The following is an 18,605-nucleotide window of genomic DNA, read 5'->3' on the forward strand; positions in this document are numbered from 1 at the left end:
AATAGCAATAGATCATGATGAATACAGTCAAACGCTTTAGATATATCAAGAAAAACAGTTGTCGTGTGCATTCCTTCATTTATTCCACTATAGACCTTTTATGAAACTTGAGTAGCGCTTTTTCAGTATTGCTTCCAGATCTGAACCCATATTGATTAGTAGTGTAAAAGGATATTGTATTTAAATAACTATTTAAGCGTTTTTTTATCAGAATTTCAATAACCTTTGAGATTGTGGATAGTATAGATATTGGTCTGTAATTTTTGATTTAATTTCTATTTCCTCCTTTAAATAAAGGTACAACTGAAGCAGTCTTTAGGTGTTCTATAAATTTACTATGTTCAAACGATTTATTAATGATATTTGTAAAGAATTGTAATTTATGCCTAATGATAATGTTTAACTTTTTAACATTTATGTTGTCACATTCCACTTTTTTCACTTTGTTTAATCCTATTACTACACTCTTCACTACATCTTCGTTTACTGCATGTAGATACATAGAATTCTTAATCCATGGAAGGTGACTGACATACTTTGCCCTTTCTGTAGGGTCGAAAACACAACTGCCATAGTTGGTCAAGTAGTTGTTCATTTTGTTAAGTATATCAGTGATGTCATTGCCCTCTGGAAATTCTCGCGTTTTCTGTTTTGTGTTACCTATTATCATATTGACCAACCTCCATTCTTTACTTTTATCATTACAACAAGAAAGAAATTTCAATAACAGAGAATGTGCTTTTGCCTGTTTTATTTTTTCCTTTAGATGTTTAACGAAATTTTTATAGTCATATTCAAAATTTAAATTGTATGGATTTTTTTTTTATGCTTATAGTAGAGCTTTTGTCTTTATCATATTTTATTAGTTCATCTGTTATCCAGTGTGTGTGAACATCCTTCTTTGTAATAACTGTTTTATGATATTGCGATTTAGTGTCTGCATATTTAATCATTTTGATAAATTCATCATATAACTGAAACTGATTTGTGTCTAATAAGTCAGTTTGTGGCAGTTGATAATATTTTATGTATCTTTCAAATTTTTTATAATTGGTGCCAATTACAAATTTATTCTGACTACCTGTGCAACTCATGTTAACACTATCAGGTATAGATAGTTTCAAAAGTATTGAATGGTGATCTGTTATATTACTAAAGTAGATTGCAGTGGATACCTCATAGGCCATTCTGTTTCTTATGAATATGTGATCAATGCAACTAGTCGAGTTGTACACTTCTCTCGTATTGCCATCGATGTAAGCAAGAAACCCATGAGTAGATAATATATTTTTATATTCTTCAGTTTTACTATTACTCTTATGACGGTCCAAATTTATATCCCCCACTAGTATGATATTGTCATATTTTAAGTTTTTTAAGATTGGTATATTTCTTGATATTTTGTTGAAATGAATACTTTCAGAAAGGGATGAGCGCTAGATTTTATCTCACAGAGTGGCACTTGATTGAAATGGATTGCTTTTGGAGGTTGTGAAAGCATGCACTGTGAATGAATTCAAGAAAAGGTATGACAGTTGGTGCATGTGATGTGTGGCCTCCCATGATGACTACCTGGAAGTCTCTCCTAATAATAATGATGAAATTTCCATATTAAAACGGATAATTAAACAATTAGAAGTTAGAAAAATGTTCAGAAATGTTTAAAAAACTCAGATAGGGATAAGAACATGCTTAGCAATAAGAGGCAGCAAAGTGAAAAAGTTGGTTCAGATATCAAGGAATAATAAGAAGAAGAACACAAGTCAATTCAAATGTAAGAAAAAAGAAGTAATACAGTATTACTATTCACTACTTCAAGCTTTCTAACAGAGAAAAAATTAAGATGTGACAAATGCTATGGAGAAACAAAAAGTAGAAGAGAAGGTAGTGTTCATAGAAAAACATGATTTAAGTAGTGAGAAATGCAATAAGGATATGATAGAATTACTGGAAGAAGATAGAAAGATGGACAAGAGAGTGAGAATGGTTAGCTTATTACTAAGATATGACAGTACTGAGTTAAGAAAGGTCTACGATATCAAATGATTCAATGCACAGAATGGTAGAAAAATGGATGCAAGTTGCTGGATGTGTCGATTGAATCTATTGATGGTAGAAAAGACCTGATGATATAAGAGGGATGACTTGTACTTGAATAGATTTTGGTACATCAGGAACTTGGAGAAATTATGGTTACGAATTTGGTGATAGTGTGAATCTGTATGTTGTGTGTGTAGGCAAAGAGAAAGTTGACAAACTGAGTCGTAGAAACTCCTGTAAGCAATAATAGTAATAATAATATATGATGGAGTATACGGGGAGGGGGTAAAAAGTTCTGATAAACAACTAGAACAAAAATTATATTCAAGCAACTCATATAATCTGCACAAACTGATATAATGATGCAGCAGCATTGTAAAAAGTGTATAACACTTGTTATACATTTTAGATTGTGATTATAACAACTTTTCAGCATATCCTTCTAGCTGCAGACTTGGTAGTTCAGTTGCTGGGAATGATGAAATGCATTGCAAATTACCATGATGGGTACTAAAGCAAGTATTGATGACTTAAATTACATGAACATTGACTGGGTAGCAAAGAAAACTCATGATAAGAATGAAATAGAATTTAAAATTTGCAAGGTAACTTTCTTAAGCAGCTTGTGAAAGAAGGCAAAAAGTGTTACATCTTATGGCATCAGAAAGAATTTTAACTATTAAGGATTTGGCTGTTTTCCTACCAGTTGGTGACACCAATCATGCCATACTGACCTTGGAAGCAGCAAAGTATATGGATGTCCAGATTGGGAAGGATCATATACTGAATTACAAAGCTGAAAATTATGACAAACTTAGGAGAATATATTTAATCTCATGTATCATTTATTATTATTATTAAGAGAGACCTCCAGGGTGTCAGAGACTCATTGAGGGAGGCCATATACTACACAAACCAGCTATCATACTTATTCCTGAATTCATTCACACTGCTTGCACTCACAACATCCAATGGCAATTCATTCCAATCACGAACTGCCCTCTGAGAGAAAAATCTAGCCCTTACAACCTTCTTGGTAGCCTTCATTCTCAGCTTCCAAGGATGCCCTCTAGTACTTTCCCCACCCTCCATAAATGGAAAAATCCCATCAATTGAAATCCTGTATGACCCTTTCAGCAGTTTGTAAGTCTCAATCATATCACCCCTTTTTCTCCTGTTTGCTAGTGTCTGCAGTTTACAAATTCTCAATCTGTCTTCATAATCAGTATTCCACAATCCTGTTATCATTTTTAACACTCGCCTTTGTACTCTTTCCAATATATCAGAATCACAATGGAATTCAGGAGACCAGACCTTCACACAATAGTCCAAGTGAGGTCTAATCAGAATGTATGATAGTCCCAGTGTACAGTGGTGGTGCAAAAAGTAAAGTGTCTAACTACCAACCTATCAGCATCTCTATAGTGACAGTGAAGATTTTAGAGAAGATTGTAAAACTTGCATACAGAAATGAATTGACAGACAAGCTGTACTTTGTAAGGAACAGTATGGGTTCACTAAAGAGAAGTCAAGCTTGAACAATTTGCTCATATTTTATAACAATGTTACAGCCAAGTTGGATAAAGAGGAATGGATACACTATGATAACGTTGGATTTTTCTAAGACATTTGCTATGAAAGGCTGCTGAAGGATATGGGATTGGAATATAAACTACTGACTTGGATAAGAGAGTTGCTGATAGGTATCGGAAAATGCTACATAGGGAAGGGTGTCAAATTGCCCAAGTTAAGGTATAGTAGGATACCCCAAAGATCAGTCCTCGAACCACTGTTGTCCAATCTATACATTAACAGCTGATGTTCCAGCTTTCTGTATTGCTGAATTATCTAGATAATATAACTCCAGACCTTCCTTCATGCACCTCCATCTCCTCATCCATTGTAGTGGTAGCACTTTTGGTAGTGGGAAGGACTTGACAGATGTTCTGACAGTTGCTACTGACACAAAGATAGGCAGGCAATAGGATGTTACTGATATACAGCACTCATTTACTCACAGAATGAATTGAATAGGCTGAAACTGTGGGAAAATGATAATGGGTGTCAATTCAATTTTAGTAAGTGTAAAGTAAAGCACTTTGGTGTGAAAAGATTTCCAACAGTTGCTTGGAGAAACTGATGAGGCTCAGGATCTTTGTAGTTATGGTGGATAGGAAGTTGAAGTTCAAAGGTTACATATAAAAAAAAAAATTGCAAATACAGCTCACAGGAGTTTATTCTTATACTGACATGTAAGGATAAGAAAGTCATTTTGTCTCTTTACAAAAAGGTCTTAATAATTACACCTGGACTTTGCAGTACAGATTTGGTTCCATGGGTTCCAAGGAGATGAAGATGTAGAGAAAATGCGAGGAGGTACAAAGATCATATCAGGATTATGGAATGTATATTATGAGGATAGATTGAGAGTATCTGGAATGCAGATACTTCTGCATTTCACTTCTGAAAGTGTTATAGGATACTGGTTGATAGAATCCGTCTTTATACGAAAGGTGGGGAAAGAGGACAAGGGGATATCGGTGGAAGTTGAGTGTGTGTGTGTGTGGTTAAGAAACAGACGAAAGCTAGATTTTTCTCACATAGCAGTGAGCGAGTAGTCCATATGATGTGAATAAGATTAAGAGAAGGTATGACGTGGTGTGGTGATGTATGGTCTCTCTTGACAAGTCAATTCCCTGGATCTCTGATAATAATAATAATAACACATAGAAAAAGTTTCCATGTCTATATTCATGGTCTTAGCACTATCATAAACAATCCACACCAAAAGTTAAAGTCTTCCAAACCCAACCTGTTATTCCTAACAAAACCCCTTATATGGCAACTTCTGTTAGAGTTTTGGTGTAAATTTTTTGAATCAGGTATGCACACTTGCATGTATGTATGTAATTTTCTGGAAAAAAAAAAAAACAGATCTGTAATACCACTAAAATAGATATTTGATACGAGTTAAGTAGGCCCAGACCAAGTGATTATTTTCTATGCACATGCTATTAAACTAGAATAAACAATAGTCATATATTTCTGTTCATAGTAAGGCACACTACACCATTCCTTCAATCATGAGTGTGGTATATATGGGCATTTGTCAGATCTGACATTCCATGCCATAAAATGCCACGCATAGAACAGAATCCCTTCCATTTCTATCTACTCCGGCTCAAATTTTTCTTGCAACATTCTGTTGTATTCATTTGTTGTCTTTATTGCTTTTATTGCTCTCCAAATTTTGATAAGAGCCTCCGTAGCTCAGTCGATATAGATGTTCAATTCCCATCAGTGACATGATGAACCTTTATCTGGTCTCTTTCGACAAAAGGTGAGTTAGCCGGTCTCACGTGGAGATAGGTTTTTTTTTTCCATCTTCCCCAGAAGAGGCAAACTGGTCCCATAAACACACACGGATTACAGTCGTGAATCCTGCCCTTAGGGGATGCAGCAAGGAGTGACAAACTAGCCACGTTAAATTCGTCATGAACTCCTCATTAGGGGTTCATGACGAATTTAACGTGGTAGATTAAATTTAACGAATTTAATCTACCTGTCCTAAAAAGGCATGAATGAGACTAATTAATCAAATTCTGATAATCACTCAGACTTTTGTGATTATTTCTCTCTAAAATTTGACTTTTTGCAGTCCAAATACCCATGAGTTAATGGGATGTATAAAATGGTAATATGCATACACTTTTTTTTATGACATGTAGCATGTGAGTAGAGTGGAACTCACTATAACATTTATAAGGATATAATAAAAATAAACCAATAAACCAGATTTAAAATGTTTGATTCTATCTATAATAGATGTCTATCTATCTATTACAGATAGAATGGATGATAATAAAATTGCATGCAATTTTATTATCATCCATGTGAAATCTGAAAACAAAATTAGGTGCTTAAAGATCATCTGAAGTGATAATAACCATTTGGTCATGCAGAAAATTTAACTTATGTTACGATAACTATTGTGTGGCTGTGCATTACCTAGAATTGAAACCAGTACTTGTAAGGGAAAAAAAAAGTGTAGTCAGAAGAATGTACCTAAAATTAAATAGATGAACAAAAATATTTTAGAGGCAAGCTGACCAGTCATGAAACACTGGTTTCATAAAGAAAGATTATTCACAGTATTTTAGGAAAGGAGTTTGTAAAAAGTTATTTTGAAGATACATGCCAGTGAGATATCATGCATCAAAAATGTAAATATAATTTCTTGATGTGTGTTTTGAAGTGATTAATTTTGGACATTGTTTATGGATTAATTTTGGACTGTCGTTTAATGTATGTCACTAAGGCAAGCAGAAAATTTTTTAAAAAAGTTTTTAAATGCAAGCAGAAAAAAACAATGGTAATCTTAATAATCTAAAATTATTATTTATTGTACTCACTTCCTTATGTGACCAGATAGGCAAGTTTGGTGTCATTTCATCAACATTACTAAGCAGTGTTCTCAAAACAATACCAACATGCTAGGAAAATAAAAAAGAATAGATACATACACATATATACATATCAGGAATATTCTGAAATTTGATATCTGCATTTCAGTAATTTAGTTATTCAAGGAGTAAATGTAATAACAGCAGACTAAATGCCACTAGCACATAATGTATCATATACACATACAGGTCAAATTTATAAACATTTACCCTATTTAATGTTTTCTTTATAAATTTGACATGCTTCTTTCTCCATTAAAAATATTACAAGATGGCTGTTGAATAAATGAATATTTTTTGTATCTCCAGTAACACTTCAAACAAGAAGCAATAACTTTTTTTTTTTTAAATGGAGAACTTATCCTGTTCTTCAGAAAAACTTTCCTCAATGAACATGACCTGCCTCCTAACTCTTTAAGAAACACATTAACAGATTTTTACCTTAACTGTAACCCTTTGCCCACAACACACATGCTATTATTACAGCATGTAATAATCACCATTTATAGGTCCTGTGACTTCTCATCACAGGACCTATAAATGGGGACTAATACAAAAATCACTTTCTACTATACAAAGAACAGCTCATCTTTTTGGCAGAAAGATATCAGAAGAGTTGTGAGATCTTAGATAGAAACAAATCTTTGGATCCTGATGTACTATCAACTGTATCCCAAAATTTTTTTTCTCCAGAATTGACAAATATCTTGTATTGTTTTTACAATCTTTCATGCTCATCCATCATGCATTCTATAGCCTGTTATTCAGATATCAAACTAGCAATTCAATGTCTTCACCTTGGTTCTTTTGAAAGTGATGGAGACAGTGATCAGTCAACTTCTTTGGCACTTCCACCGAATCATAGTGACCACCATTCTAAATCCACAACTGATCTTTCCTTCAACTTACTGTTTATCAGAAAATAAATAAAACACCAGAATCACAAAATAAGTAAGATTTAGTAAGCTGCTTTCGCTTGGCTATAAATTAAATTAAAGATGACAAGAAATTATATTCTTTCTGAATCCTTTATTAAAGTGTAAGCAAACGATGTTTGCACATGAAGTTTCTTCATGACTAGGTTACTTGCTTATAGAGGCTAATGACTTCAACATTAATTGCCTTAGTATCCCATAATACATAACATTGCACACACCCAAAAGGATGTATGCTTTGCATTATGAGATACTAGGACAATTAATGTGAAGGCATTAGCCTTTATATCAGTGCAGTTCTTGTGTTGAGACAAAAAACAAAACCCATAAAAGTTAGCAAAAAAAACTAAAAAAAAAAACAACAACTATGACTTAATTAAAATTTTTAAATATTCACACAAATTTAAATACATCATTAAATCTTTCGAAAATTGTATAGATCTGGCATCATTGCACAGACCATTGAATCGTATCGGCCTTTCAGAAACATTTACGATTTCACCATGGGAAGTCTTGAATGTTCCAGAAATGTTTCTGCAAGTATAAATAAGGCTTGAAATGGCAAGATGGCAGTAACACTGCAACAGTGAAAAGTCGATTGTCAGTGTTATTTTACTCCTATTTGCAATGACTGTGATACATGGTATAAAAACAATCTTTTCTAGTGTAGAAAAATGGACACATTTTTAATTGAACATAAGCGGGCATCTAACGACTGTGGAACACCAATGTCAACAAATTCAGGTTCACAGAATATTACTCCAAAAGTAAAATCAAGAAAGCATGCAGCAGAATATTTAGATTTCAGTTTTACAAAGACTGAAGTAAATGATGAAGACCACTGCATGTTATTACTTTGAATTTTTGGTGGCTAATAGCATGAAACTGAATAAACGTAAGACATTTGGAAACACATAACAAGTATCTTAATAAATCTCAAGAGGTATTTGCTGCCAAACCGAAATGTTTTGAAATGCAAGTCTAGCTTAAAAAGCTTTACTAACTTCTTACAAAGTTGCATATAAAATAGCTAGGTGAAAAAAACTCCACACTATTGGAGAAGACCTAATTCTGCCAGCTGTGATTGATATTGTGAAAACTATGCTTGGAGAAAGTTTTACTAAACAACTAGTGCATACCTCCATCAAATGATACTGTTGCTCGGGAATTGGTCATATATGTGAAGATATGCAGCAACAACTTTGGTCGAAGCTTTGTGACCAATTATTCTCAATTCAGCTTGACAAGGCAACAGATAGCAACAAGGATTGTCATTTAATTGCTTATGCCAAGGCAAACATACAATGGAAAAATTGTGTTGGAATTTGCACCGATGGTGATCAAGTTATGTCTGGAAGGTTTAAAAGTTTACAAGCCCTTGTGACTGAAAAATCCCCACAATGTATTTGGACAAATTGCATCATTCATAGAGAAGCTCTTGATGCAAAAAAAAAAAAAAAAGAGTCCTGGTCTAAACATTGTGTTAACAACAGTTATAATAATAATAACAATGGTGAATTATATAAAAATGAGGCCCTTAAAATTAAGACCGTTTTTTTGAACTTTGCAAAGACATGGCTGGAGTGGAACATTCAGCGTTACTATTTTACTGCAAGACAAGATGGTTATCACAGGGAAAATGTCACGTGTTTACTAATTAAGAGACGAAATAGCAATGTTCTTGGAATAGGAAAAGCACGAAGAAGCAGAGAAGTTTAGAGACCACTTTTTTGTGATGAAATCGAGCTACTTGGTGGACATATTCAAGCAACTAAATATATTAAACCTGCAACTGCAGGTTTAATATATTTAATATGACAAAGTTACTGCTTTTTGTAAAAAACTAGAGTTATGGAACAAAAAGATAAAGCAACAAAAATTAGAAATGTTTGCAAATGTGGATGAATTTATTAAAACCTACAAGTCAGAAGAGCAACACATCAAAGTTTTATTTGCGAATATTGAAAATCATTTAACAATATTGACGAAGAATTTTAGAAACTATTTTATAACCGACAACAACATAACGGCAATGTATGAGTGGATTAGAAGCCCATTTCAAATTACCTCTGGAGGTTTCTCAATTGAAGAGAGAAACAATTTATAGACTTCATGTCAAGCAGTGAAATCAAAAGATAATTTGCATCTAAATCGCTGTTTGAATTTTGGGCCGATGTTGATGATGAATTTCTGCACTAAAGTCAAGAGCTTTTCATGCCTTTTACCATTTCCAACATCTTATCTTTATGAAATCATGTTTATTGCAGTGGCTGCTGTAAAAAAAATATAGATTTCAGTTAAATGCAGAAAGAGAACTAAGAGTGTCAATTCCCAATATATCACCATCATATGAAAAGCTTTGCTCTTCAACACAGGCTCAAGGAAGTCATTAATTTTCAGATTCATTGTTAGTGTTTAGTTTTAATTAGTTGCTAGGTGTATTTTGCAATACTGATATGTTCCCGTAAGTGTAACTTGTGTTAAAAAGTCATTTTATATCGTTGTTCTATATTTATTTATATTTTTATACTCAATTTTAATCTTATTTTTATATCTAGGATTGTTTCCTCTTCGGATTCTGGCAAATTTATATTTTGCTGCACACCAGCCAGTATCCTATAGCAGAAAAGATCCTTGCTCAGGGATACAATACTAGATTCGTAGCTTTCTTACCCAATATCTTACTTAACTGCCCTATAGATCTAGATTATTGCAGTCATGACCTAAATCTATATTTATATTCACTCACTAAATCCTTCCAGCCAAAATTAGGTTCTATTTTTTATAAGTGGTAATTTGGAATTGTAATCAGGCATGACTCAGGTTCAGGTAAATATGACATGTTTATTGAGATGTCTAAAACACAATACAAAATTCATACACTCATTTATGTTCAATACTAAATAAACTCGAACTAAGAGATTGACACATTCGAACTAATTAAAACTTATAAGGCATGCTAAACACAGTAATTACACATTGGGATATAAATCAAATGATAATAAGTTAAGCGAAATTCCTTCTAGCAGTATTACTCGTAAGAACAAACTATCAACCATTCTAATGTTACTGAGACATTAAATTCTACCTTTCATATCGCATCAAGTTAATCCTATCACATACAAGTTACAAAAGATCTCTCCTAAAAATTCTTCTTACTCACAAACGAGGTTAACTTTCTAAATAGTGACTGTCCACAGAGTTCCTTACTATAAAGTTCTTAATTTCACAATCGTAAACAATCTTCTTTCTTGTGAACATTCACACAAATTAGAGCAATAGCACCTTACCGACTTTTTTTCCACGTCGTTCTGCACCACATGTTTGTCTGGACATTTCTAATCTATTTTGCCTATCTATACACCAACGTAGGAGTTACGCTACCTTCATTCTTTCTGCCGGAAACGGACTCAAAATCTTTCCGTTTCAGGAACAACTCAATGGGGCTTTTCAGCAACGGCTTGATTCTGCTAGGACTGGAATTTTCTTCCTTCAGCTTTGCATAGAATCCAGCTTCATTTCTTTACGAACGCTTGCTGCCCGACATCACAAACTTCACCCCCCCTTACGTGAAACTGCCTTCCAACTTCCGATCCACCCAACAGGAAAACGATATGACAAGAGATCAAGAAAAGCCTTGGGTTCCAGGCTCAATCCCCTTTTATACTCCTATAGAGCACCCTCTTTTTCAGCCCCTTTTTGCACACGATCCTTACTAATTTCACCCTTTGGCTTATCCTTCGTTTCTACGACGCTGATATACTCGGATTCATGGAATACACGGTTACGTGATTTTCGGATTAAGCTATACCCGCCAGCGTTATGTTGTACGCGTGTAGCTTTAGGCCTTCCAGGAATTAACACTTAACAGCTTTATGATGACTCATAATAGATTTTACATAGCTTAAGTAAGGCTTAAATTTAATTCACATTATCCATCTTTTTTACAAGTTAATTTGAAATATAATACAAAATGAAATCTCAAATTAATCACAATAGCTTAAATATAAGGTGCTAAAATAAGGAATACAAATTTTTACATAAAGTGAGGAAGTTTCACTTTTAATTACAATTGATGTGCAGGTATTTCTCTATGTTTGCAATTTTTATATGTTAGACCCTAAATGAATGATTTCTTTCCAAGATTCCTTCATTTAGGATCTAACACTTGTTTATTCAATACGGTGGATTTTATACATTTTACTATTTTATTTTCAGAGTGTATTTTATGTTTTTGTATTGTTTTTGTGTCAATAAATAGTTTCGTTAAATGCTTTTGTTTCAATAACGTAGTTTCTCAGTTTTTCCTTTGATTTCCACTTTCTTCATGCCCCTCCCCCAAAGGGGGCATGCCCCATACATTGAGAATCACTACTCTATATACAAGTAACAGTGGCATCGCATGCGCATTTTGGTTGGGTGTGCTGTCATGTGGGTTATGCAACCCACGCTATAAATTTCATGCCAATTTGACCATTAATGGGCATGCGTCTGCAGAAAATTTTCCGAGGAGATAAAACTTAGAGACAAATAATTACACCAATAAATGTCTTTTAGCATTTTTTGATGTAATTATTTGTCGATGTAAACTATAAATACATTATTTTTATTTTACTTCGGTTTTAATTATCTTTAATTCTTGGGAAAAAAAAGTATTCAGAATTAATACAGTTTTTAGCACAATTTCATATATAAAAAAATTGACTGGCATATTTTATTAAAAAACAGCTAATTAATTAATCCCCAAATCCTAAATTAAATTATTTCAGTTTAAAAGCAAAACTATCATAAAACTAACAAGTAAAATAATATTCAATTACATACACTTACCTTTTAAAAATGTATTTTTCTGTTTAAAAAATTTGTTTCACTATAAATTTACAATTCACACTTCAATGACCCACTAGACACAGAGGGCAAACGAACTGGTCTCTGTTCACAACAGTAATGAAAATTTTTTTTCACAACACAGAAAAAGACAAACCAAAAACAGGAACACGTGTTTTATTGCTGCAATAACACACGTGTTCTATGGCTACCCCACCATGGGCCGAAACAGGCCAATGCATAATAAAATTTTAAGACAGACCAAGCGTCCTAGGATCGAGGGTGTAAGATTACATATCTCAATCACTTTTATGATTATAATTTATGGAATTTTTTACTCGATCCCGGGGTTTATCAAGTAAAATAAATACTGGGATGCAGTTCATTTAAAATCATTACAGACAATTTGTCTTATGGACATTAGCCACTGCTAAATAATCATTTAAAGTTCTTAAATACTGTCCATAGTCGATTATTACACAATGATATTTCCCTTTTACTGATTGGGTAATTATACAACAAAATATGTACTTGACCATTTCTTGGGGCAGGATCTCCAGGTCTGTCTGAACTGTCCTTCTTTGTTTGAATTACCTCTCGATACTTCCACAAGCCTGCATCTACATGGTGGGTCACTATGGTTATCAGATTAAGCTATGCTCTGCACCTGGCGTTTTTCCCTCATCTATTCTCGATCTGTTTCGGACCATCGGCGTTTCCACTGTTGGTTCTGGTATACGTCCACGATATTATTCCGTCAGAACTTTCAGCGAAGGAGCAAAGACAGCATATGCTGACATCTCACACTTTAGTACCGGCAGAAATTCAGACATTGAAGGGAAAGCCACACTGTCCAATATCGTACTATTGCCAAGAAACACCATCAGGAACTACCGGTCTACGAGAGAAGTCAAATCATCATCCAGCAAAATAGGCGAAAAAAAAAAAGCCTTGAGAAAGAGGTGCAAACCCTTTTTATTCTCCCTTCACTTCCCCTCTTTTAGCACCCTGTTACTAGATGCGATAGCGGCTTCTTACTTTCTGCGATCTTTTCCCACCCGCTATTTTCTTCGTCCGCGGGAATTTCGGCACATCATGAGATCTCAAGCAGCGTCTTCTTGGAAACGAATGTGTGTCGCTTTTCGAGATTGCCAATGCCTCAGGCCTGCCCGTGACATTTGGACTATTGTTTATATCTAATTTACTCATTCATTGTATACATGATGCATTGATATAATACTAATTTATACACAAAGTTCTTTACATGGTCTTACAATTCTACTAAAAGGAGGTAATTCTATTTCTACTTACAGTTAGTACTTTATTTCTTTTGCTCAAGTACAAGTTTTTTCTCTCAGCTGATTTTTCCGACTTGTTAAATCCTGAATGAATTGTTTCCTTTTAAAAGTTCTTCATTCAGGATGTAACAGAGTGAAGTCTCTGTTAGAAGATGACATGGGAGGCTTGCTACTTCCTTTCCACACACACACAATTAGTAACGCAACTATAAACATCCATGCCACAGCAAGATTCAAACCTGTAGCCTATTGGTGGAGAGTAGATACATTACCACTGGGCAACCAGGCCGGCATTAATTAATTAATTAGCATATGATGGTATACAGCACCAGCTCATGAAGCAATAAAGACTGGCGCTGATAGTACTAACTGGTTTATTCTGCACCCAATGATAAATATAAAATTTGAACAATTAATAGTGGATATTAAAACTTGGAAAGATGAGAAAGAAATATTAAAGATTTTTAAATATATATAAAAATCTTTACACAGATAAATATATATACTTCTTTACACAGATAAAATAACAGAATGCCTATTAGCATAGTTAAGTACCTGTGTTGACTTAAGTATTTTATTGAGTTACTAGGGAGGCTACACAACCCCCTGTGTTCTGGACTGGTAGGCTGGTTCTCCTTGAATTCTGATGACTTGAAAGGAGTCCCCCCTTTCGAGTCATCAGAATCAGTTATTATAAACAAATGCTAAGAGTAAAAAAATTTGAAAATTTTTTAATAAAATAGAAAATTTTACTTTCCCCCCCCCCCCCCACATACCTGATTCTGTGAAAATTATCATGCATCATTAATAAATAAATAATAAATGGTCATATGCTGTCCATGATTTAACACTGACATATCAGGCAACCCAGCACAAATTTTTTCAATCTCTGACAATTAACAACAGAATGGTATCAATGTTCTTTATTCAGAACTGTTCATTCTAATATTAACAGAAACATACCTTTACAAGTTCCAAGTATTCAGCTAAACGACACTGCTGAACACCCTGGGATAACTGCATGATAGCTTTAACTACGTTAGTTGTTGATTCATAGACAGGATCACTTGTACGATCTTTCTCTATCTTGGGGACAGCTTCTGCTTGGTGCTAATATATAAAATTACATATATATTAGAACAAAGAAACAATTTATTAACATCTTTCTGATTTTTATACACTTTCAAAATTCTTCATGAGGAGATAAGGATATCCCTTGCAAGTCCAAACTTGTTTGTAAAAAAAACATTGTTCTAGTGAAAGAAACCGAATTGGAGGCAGTTTTTAAATATTTTGATGACATGCAATGGAAAGAGTTCTTCAGTAAGGTCTAAAACATTATCAACAGGAACAGTGGTAAGAGAGAGATCTATGTCAAAACCAGCAAAGATGTAAGAAGATATTTCTATATTAGGCAATTTCTAGATGAAATGAGCTGAATTCTTGATATAAGAGCCAGAAGACCTAAAATTATGTCTTAAAAGACCTGTAAGATGTTTAGACAATGCATGTCAGAGAGCTGACACCATTAATAGTCTCAAAGGGATAAACACTTTGTGTATCTTTGGAGAGCCATACAGTAATGGTGAAATAAGATGTAGTGATATGAGTTTTCATTGTAGGTCCAGTGGCCAGTTTGACATATTCTTCAGCAAATCTTTTGTTTTTTTTATAGGTGATCCAAGTAGGATCATAATCTAGGATTGAGTAGGTGGAGGAATTGGAATAACAACTTTCTGAATAGCAGACATATAGATGTTGCAGATGATCTTATCAACTTAAATGAATCTAGAAAGAACAAATGGATTGACACCATTGAAAGGCTGAACTTTAAACATTCAAGCAAGAAGGCATGAAGCCTCCTTAACCCAGCATTAGTAAGGTGGGGTTAAAAAAGTAGGGTGGTAATTCCCATCGTCCCCAAGCAAAAGCTGCTCTTAATGCCAACTGTATTGCTAATCGGATAGTCAATCTGTCCAGAGCTAAATCAGAAAAAATCCACACTAAAATAATTAGGAAGGAACTGACCAGACTTAAAGAAGGTTGTTCTGAAGTGACTGATCTATCCAATCCATTCACCAAAGAAGAATTTCTTGCTGCACTCTATGGAGTGAAAACTGGTAAAGCACCTGGATTTGATAATATTCACCCTGAATTTTTAAAAAACTCTGGACCAAATACAATGGTATGCTGACAAAATTCTTTTCTAATATTCTACAGAGTGGCAAATTACCAGGAAGAATTTAAAAAATCGAAGATAATAGCCATCTTGAAACCTGGAAAGCCTGCTGATAAACTTGAAAGCTACAGACCTATAGCACTGCTCAGTGTCTGTCTTAAGCTATTAGAAAGACTTATTTACAATAGAATTAGTTCTATTATTACTGACACTCTCCCTCATGAACAAGCTGGTTTCAGGCCCAGGCACAACTGTGAAGATCAGGTTTTGGCCCTAATGACCCATAGAATATTGGTTTTGAAAAATGCCTTAAAACTGGTGCAGTTTTTATAGACTTGATGGCTGCGTTTCACACTGTATGGAGGAATGGCATGATCTATAAGTTCCTTAAAATACTGAAATGTAAAAAAATGACCATCTGATCAATGCTATTCTGTCTAATAGAATAATACAGGTAGTTATAGATGATGATATGAACAAGCCAAGAACATTTAACAATGGACTCCCACAAGGGTCAGTTCTGGCTCCTCTTCTATTCAATTTGTATATTTCTGACCTTCCAAGGACAACATCTAGAAAATTCGCATATGTTGATTATCTATGCATCACATCCCAACATCAGAACTTTTGTATTATAGAGCACTTACTAACAAGTGACCTAGAGGAGCTAAACCACTTCTTTGAGAAGTGCCATCTTATTCCAAGCACTACCAAGATCGAAACATGCTGTTTCCATTTGAACAATAGCATGCCATGTGACATCTTAAGAGTGCAACTAAATGGAAACATACTACTGCACAATTTTAATCCAAAGTATCTGGGCATAACCCTAGACAGAACCCTCTCCTTTAATAGACATCTCTCCAATATTGCTACCAAACTCAGGGCTAAAAATGATATACTGCATAAGCCTTGCCAGAACAACCTGGGGAGCTTCTGCTCCCACATTAAGGACATGTGCTCTGGGCCTCATTTACTTAACTGCTAAATACTGCTCAGGTGTCTGGTTGAACAGTGCACACGTTAAATTGATACCATCCTGAATTATTAGACAATGCATATCATTTCTGGAACAATAAAGACTACTCCATCATATTGGCTACCAGTTCTGAGCCACATACAATCACCGCAACTACGATGTCAAGACAACCTGATTCGCGAATATAACAAAATTTGCTTGAATCCACTGCTTCCTATACACTCTGATATTGACAGCTTTACATCACAAAGGCTAAAATCAAGACACCCACCTATTATAATGACTAAACAAATTATCAGTGAGGGCTATGATGCAAACAATAGCATGGCAGACGGAATGGACTGCCCAAGTGACAGTAATCTGGCAGACTGTCTTTAACCGAAACAGGCCTCCATCAGGGTTAAACCCACCTCAAAAAATATGGACCTCCTTAATAGGGTTCACACCAACCATGGTAGGTGCAGAGCTTCCTTGTTTACTTTGGGAATAAGACCAAACTCATCTTATGACTGTGGTGAGGATAATCAAACTATACAACATATCATGCTTGAGTGTCCTTACAGAGCCTAGATGGGACCTGTAACTGACTTTATAACAGTTTCTACAGATGCTGTTGATTGGCTGTTTCAATTTTAATTTTATGATTATTTGCAAATTTTTATCACAAAGGCTTAAATCAAGACACCCACCTATTATAATGACTCAACAAATTGTCAGTGAGGGCTATGATGCAACAATAGCACGGCAGACGCCATCCTGTTGTAATTGCAGTAGCTGCATAGCAATGCATTGTTGAAGGATTTCTAGGGGGGGGGAGATGTTGTTGTTGTTGGAAGATATATAGAATGCTTAACAAACACCAACTACGCACCATATTTAACCTTATGTGAAATTGGCAACTCTCATCCATTCACCTAAGGATAGATTCTCTCCTTTATCATGAAGTCTTTACCAGGAGTCTATGAAGTGCTCTGTTCATGTCATTGAGTCTACTACGGACAGACAGGAAGAACTGTGGACATCCGCCTCAGTGAATACAAAAAATATGTCTGGCACTTTCACTATGGCAAGTTGGGTCTAGCAGACCATGCTTTGGATACCCCTGCACACGGGATCGATTGGAAAAAAACAAAAGTGCTGCACAGAAGCTTTTACAAGTCAGAGAGAGGTTGTTCCTGGAATCAACAGAAGCCTTGAAACATAATCCAAACCTCAACAAGTATGGCTGTATAAATCTATCAAAGATTTGGGAGAAAGTCAGGATATCCTAAGACCAAATTAATACCTGCTTTCTCTATTGTTTTTTTTTTCTTTTTTTCCCCCAACTTAGATGCCTAATTAGGACTTCAGTCTTTGTGTTGCATGCTACAATTGCTCATACTAGTCCCACTGTTATACCAGATTGTGGTTGTCTTGCTACTGTAACAAATTTTGTTCGTGTGCTCTGAAGATGCTAGTTAGAATACCAGTGAAATATTAGTAATTAAGTCAATAAATAATTATTTTCTTATCAATCTGTGTTTGCATATCTATACTGTTAAAATCCAATCAACAACAATATAAGAAAAATTAAATAAACACAATTCAACTATAGTTGAATCAATATAAATTTGTATTTTATTATGGTTTTAGATTTCTCAGGTCTTTTAAAATATATCATCTTTACTTAATTTTCATATTTTAATTTTGCTTTTAGTGTTATTTCATAAATGTTTAGCTATTTAATTTCCCATCTTGTAATCTCTGCTAAATTTATGTATTTTCATCATTCATTATACTGATATTCTATAATTTTTGTATATTTTCAACTTTGATGTTTATTTTTATTGCAACTTCATAATTTAACAAACTTTCCAACATACTGCCACCCCAGAGGAAGCCATT

At 34.3% G+C, this 18,605-nt stretch overlaps 1 protein-coding gene across 1 annotated transcript in view; it reads right to left on the reverse strand.

Annotated features, from left to right (window-relative positions):
- Positions 1-18,605, reverse strand: part of Fak (protein tyrosine kinase 2 Fak) — a 316,957-nt gene that overhangs the window by 5,344 nt on the left and 293,008 nt on the right. The window contains exons 26-27 of the mRNA XM_090402169.1: positions 14,527-14,673; positions 6,453-6,533 (exon numbers count right to left, since the gene is read on the reverse strand). Of these exons, the coding sequence (XP_090258295.1) occupies positions 6,453-6,533; positions 14,527-14,673 (228 nt within the window). The remainder of the gene's footprint in view (positions 1-6,452; positions 6,534-14,526; positions 14,674-18,605) is intronic.

This window comes from Typopeltis vanoorti, chromosome 12, assembly GCF_054136105.1.
Source record: "Typopeltis vanoorti isolate ZY-2024b chromosome 12, IOZ_Tvanoo_1.0, whole genome shotgun sequence".
In the NCBI taxonomy this organism is placed as follows: domain Eukaryota; kingdom Metazoa; phylum Arthropoda; class Arachnida; order Uropygi; family Thelyphonidae; genus Typopeltis; species Typopeltis vanoorti.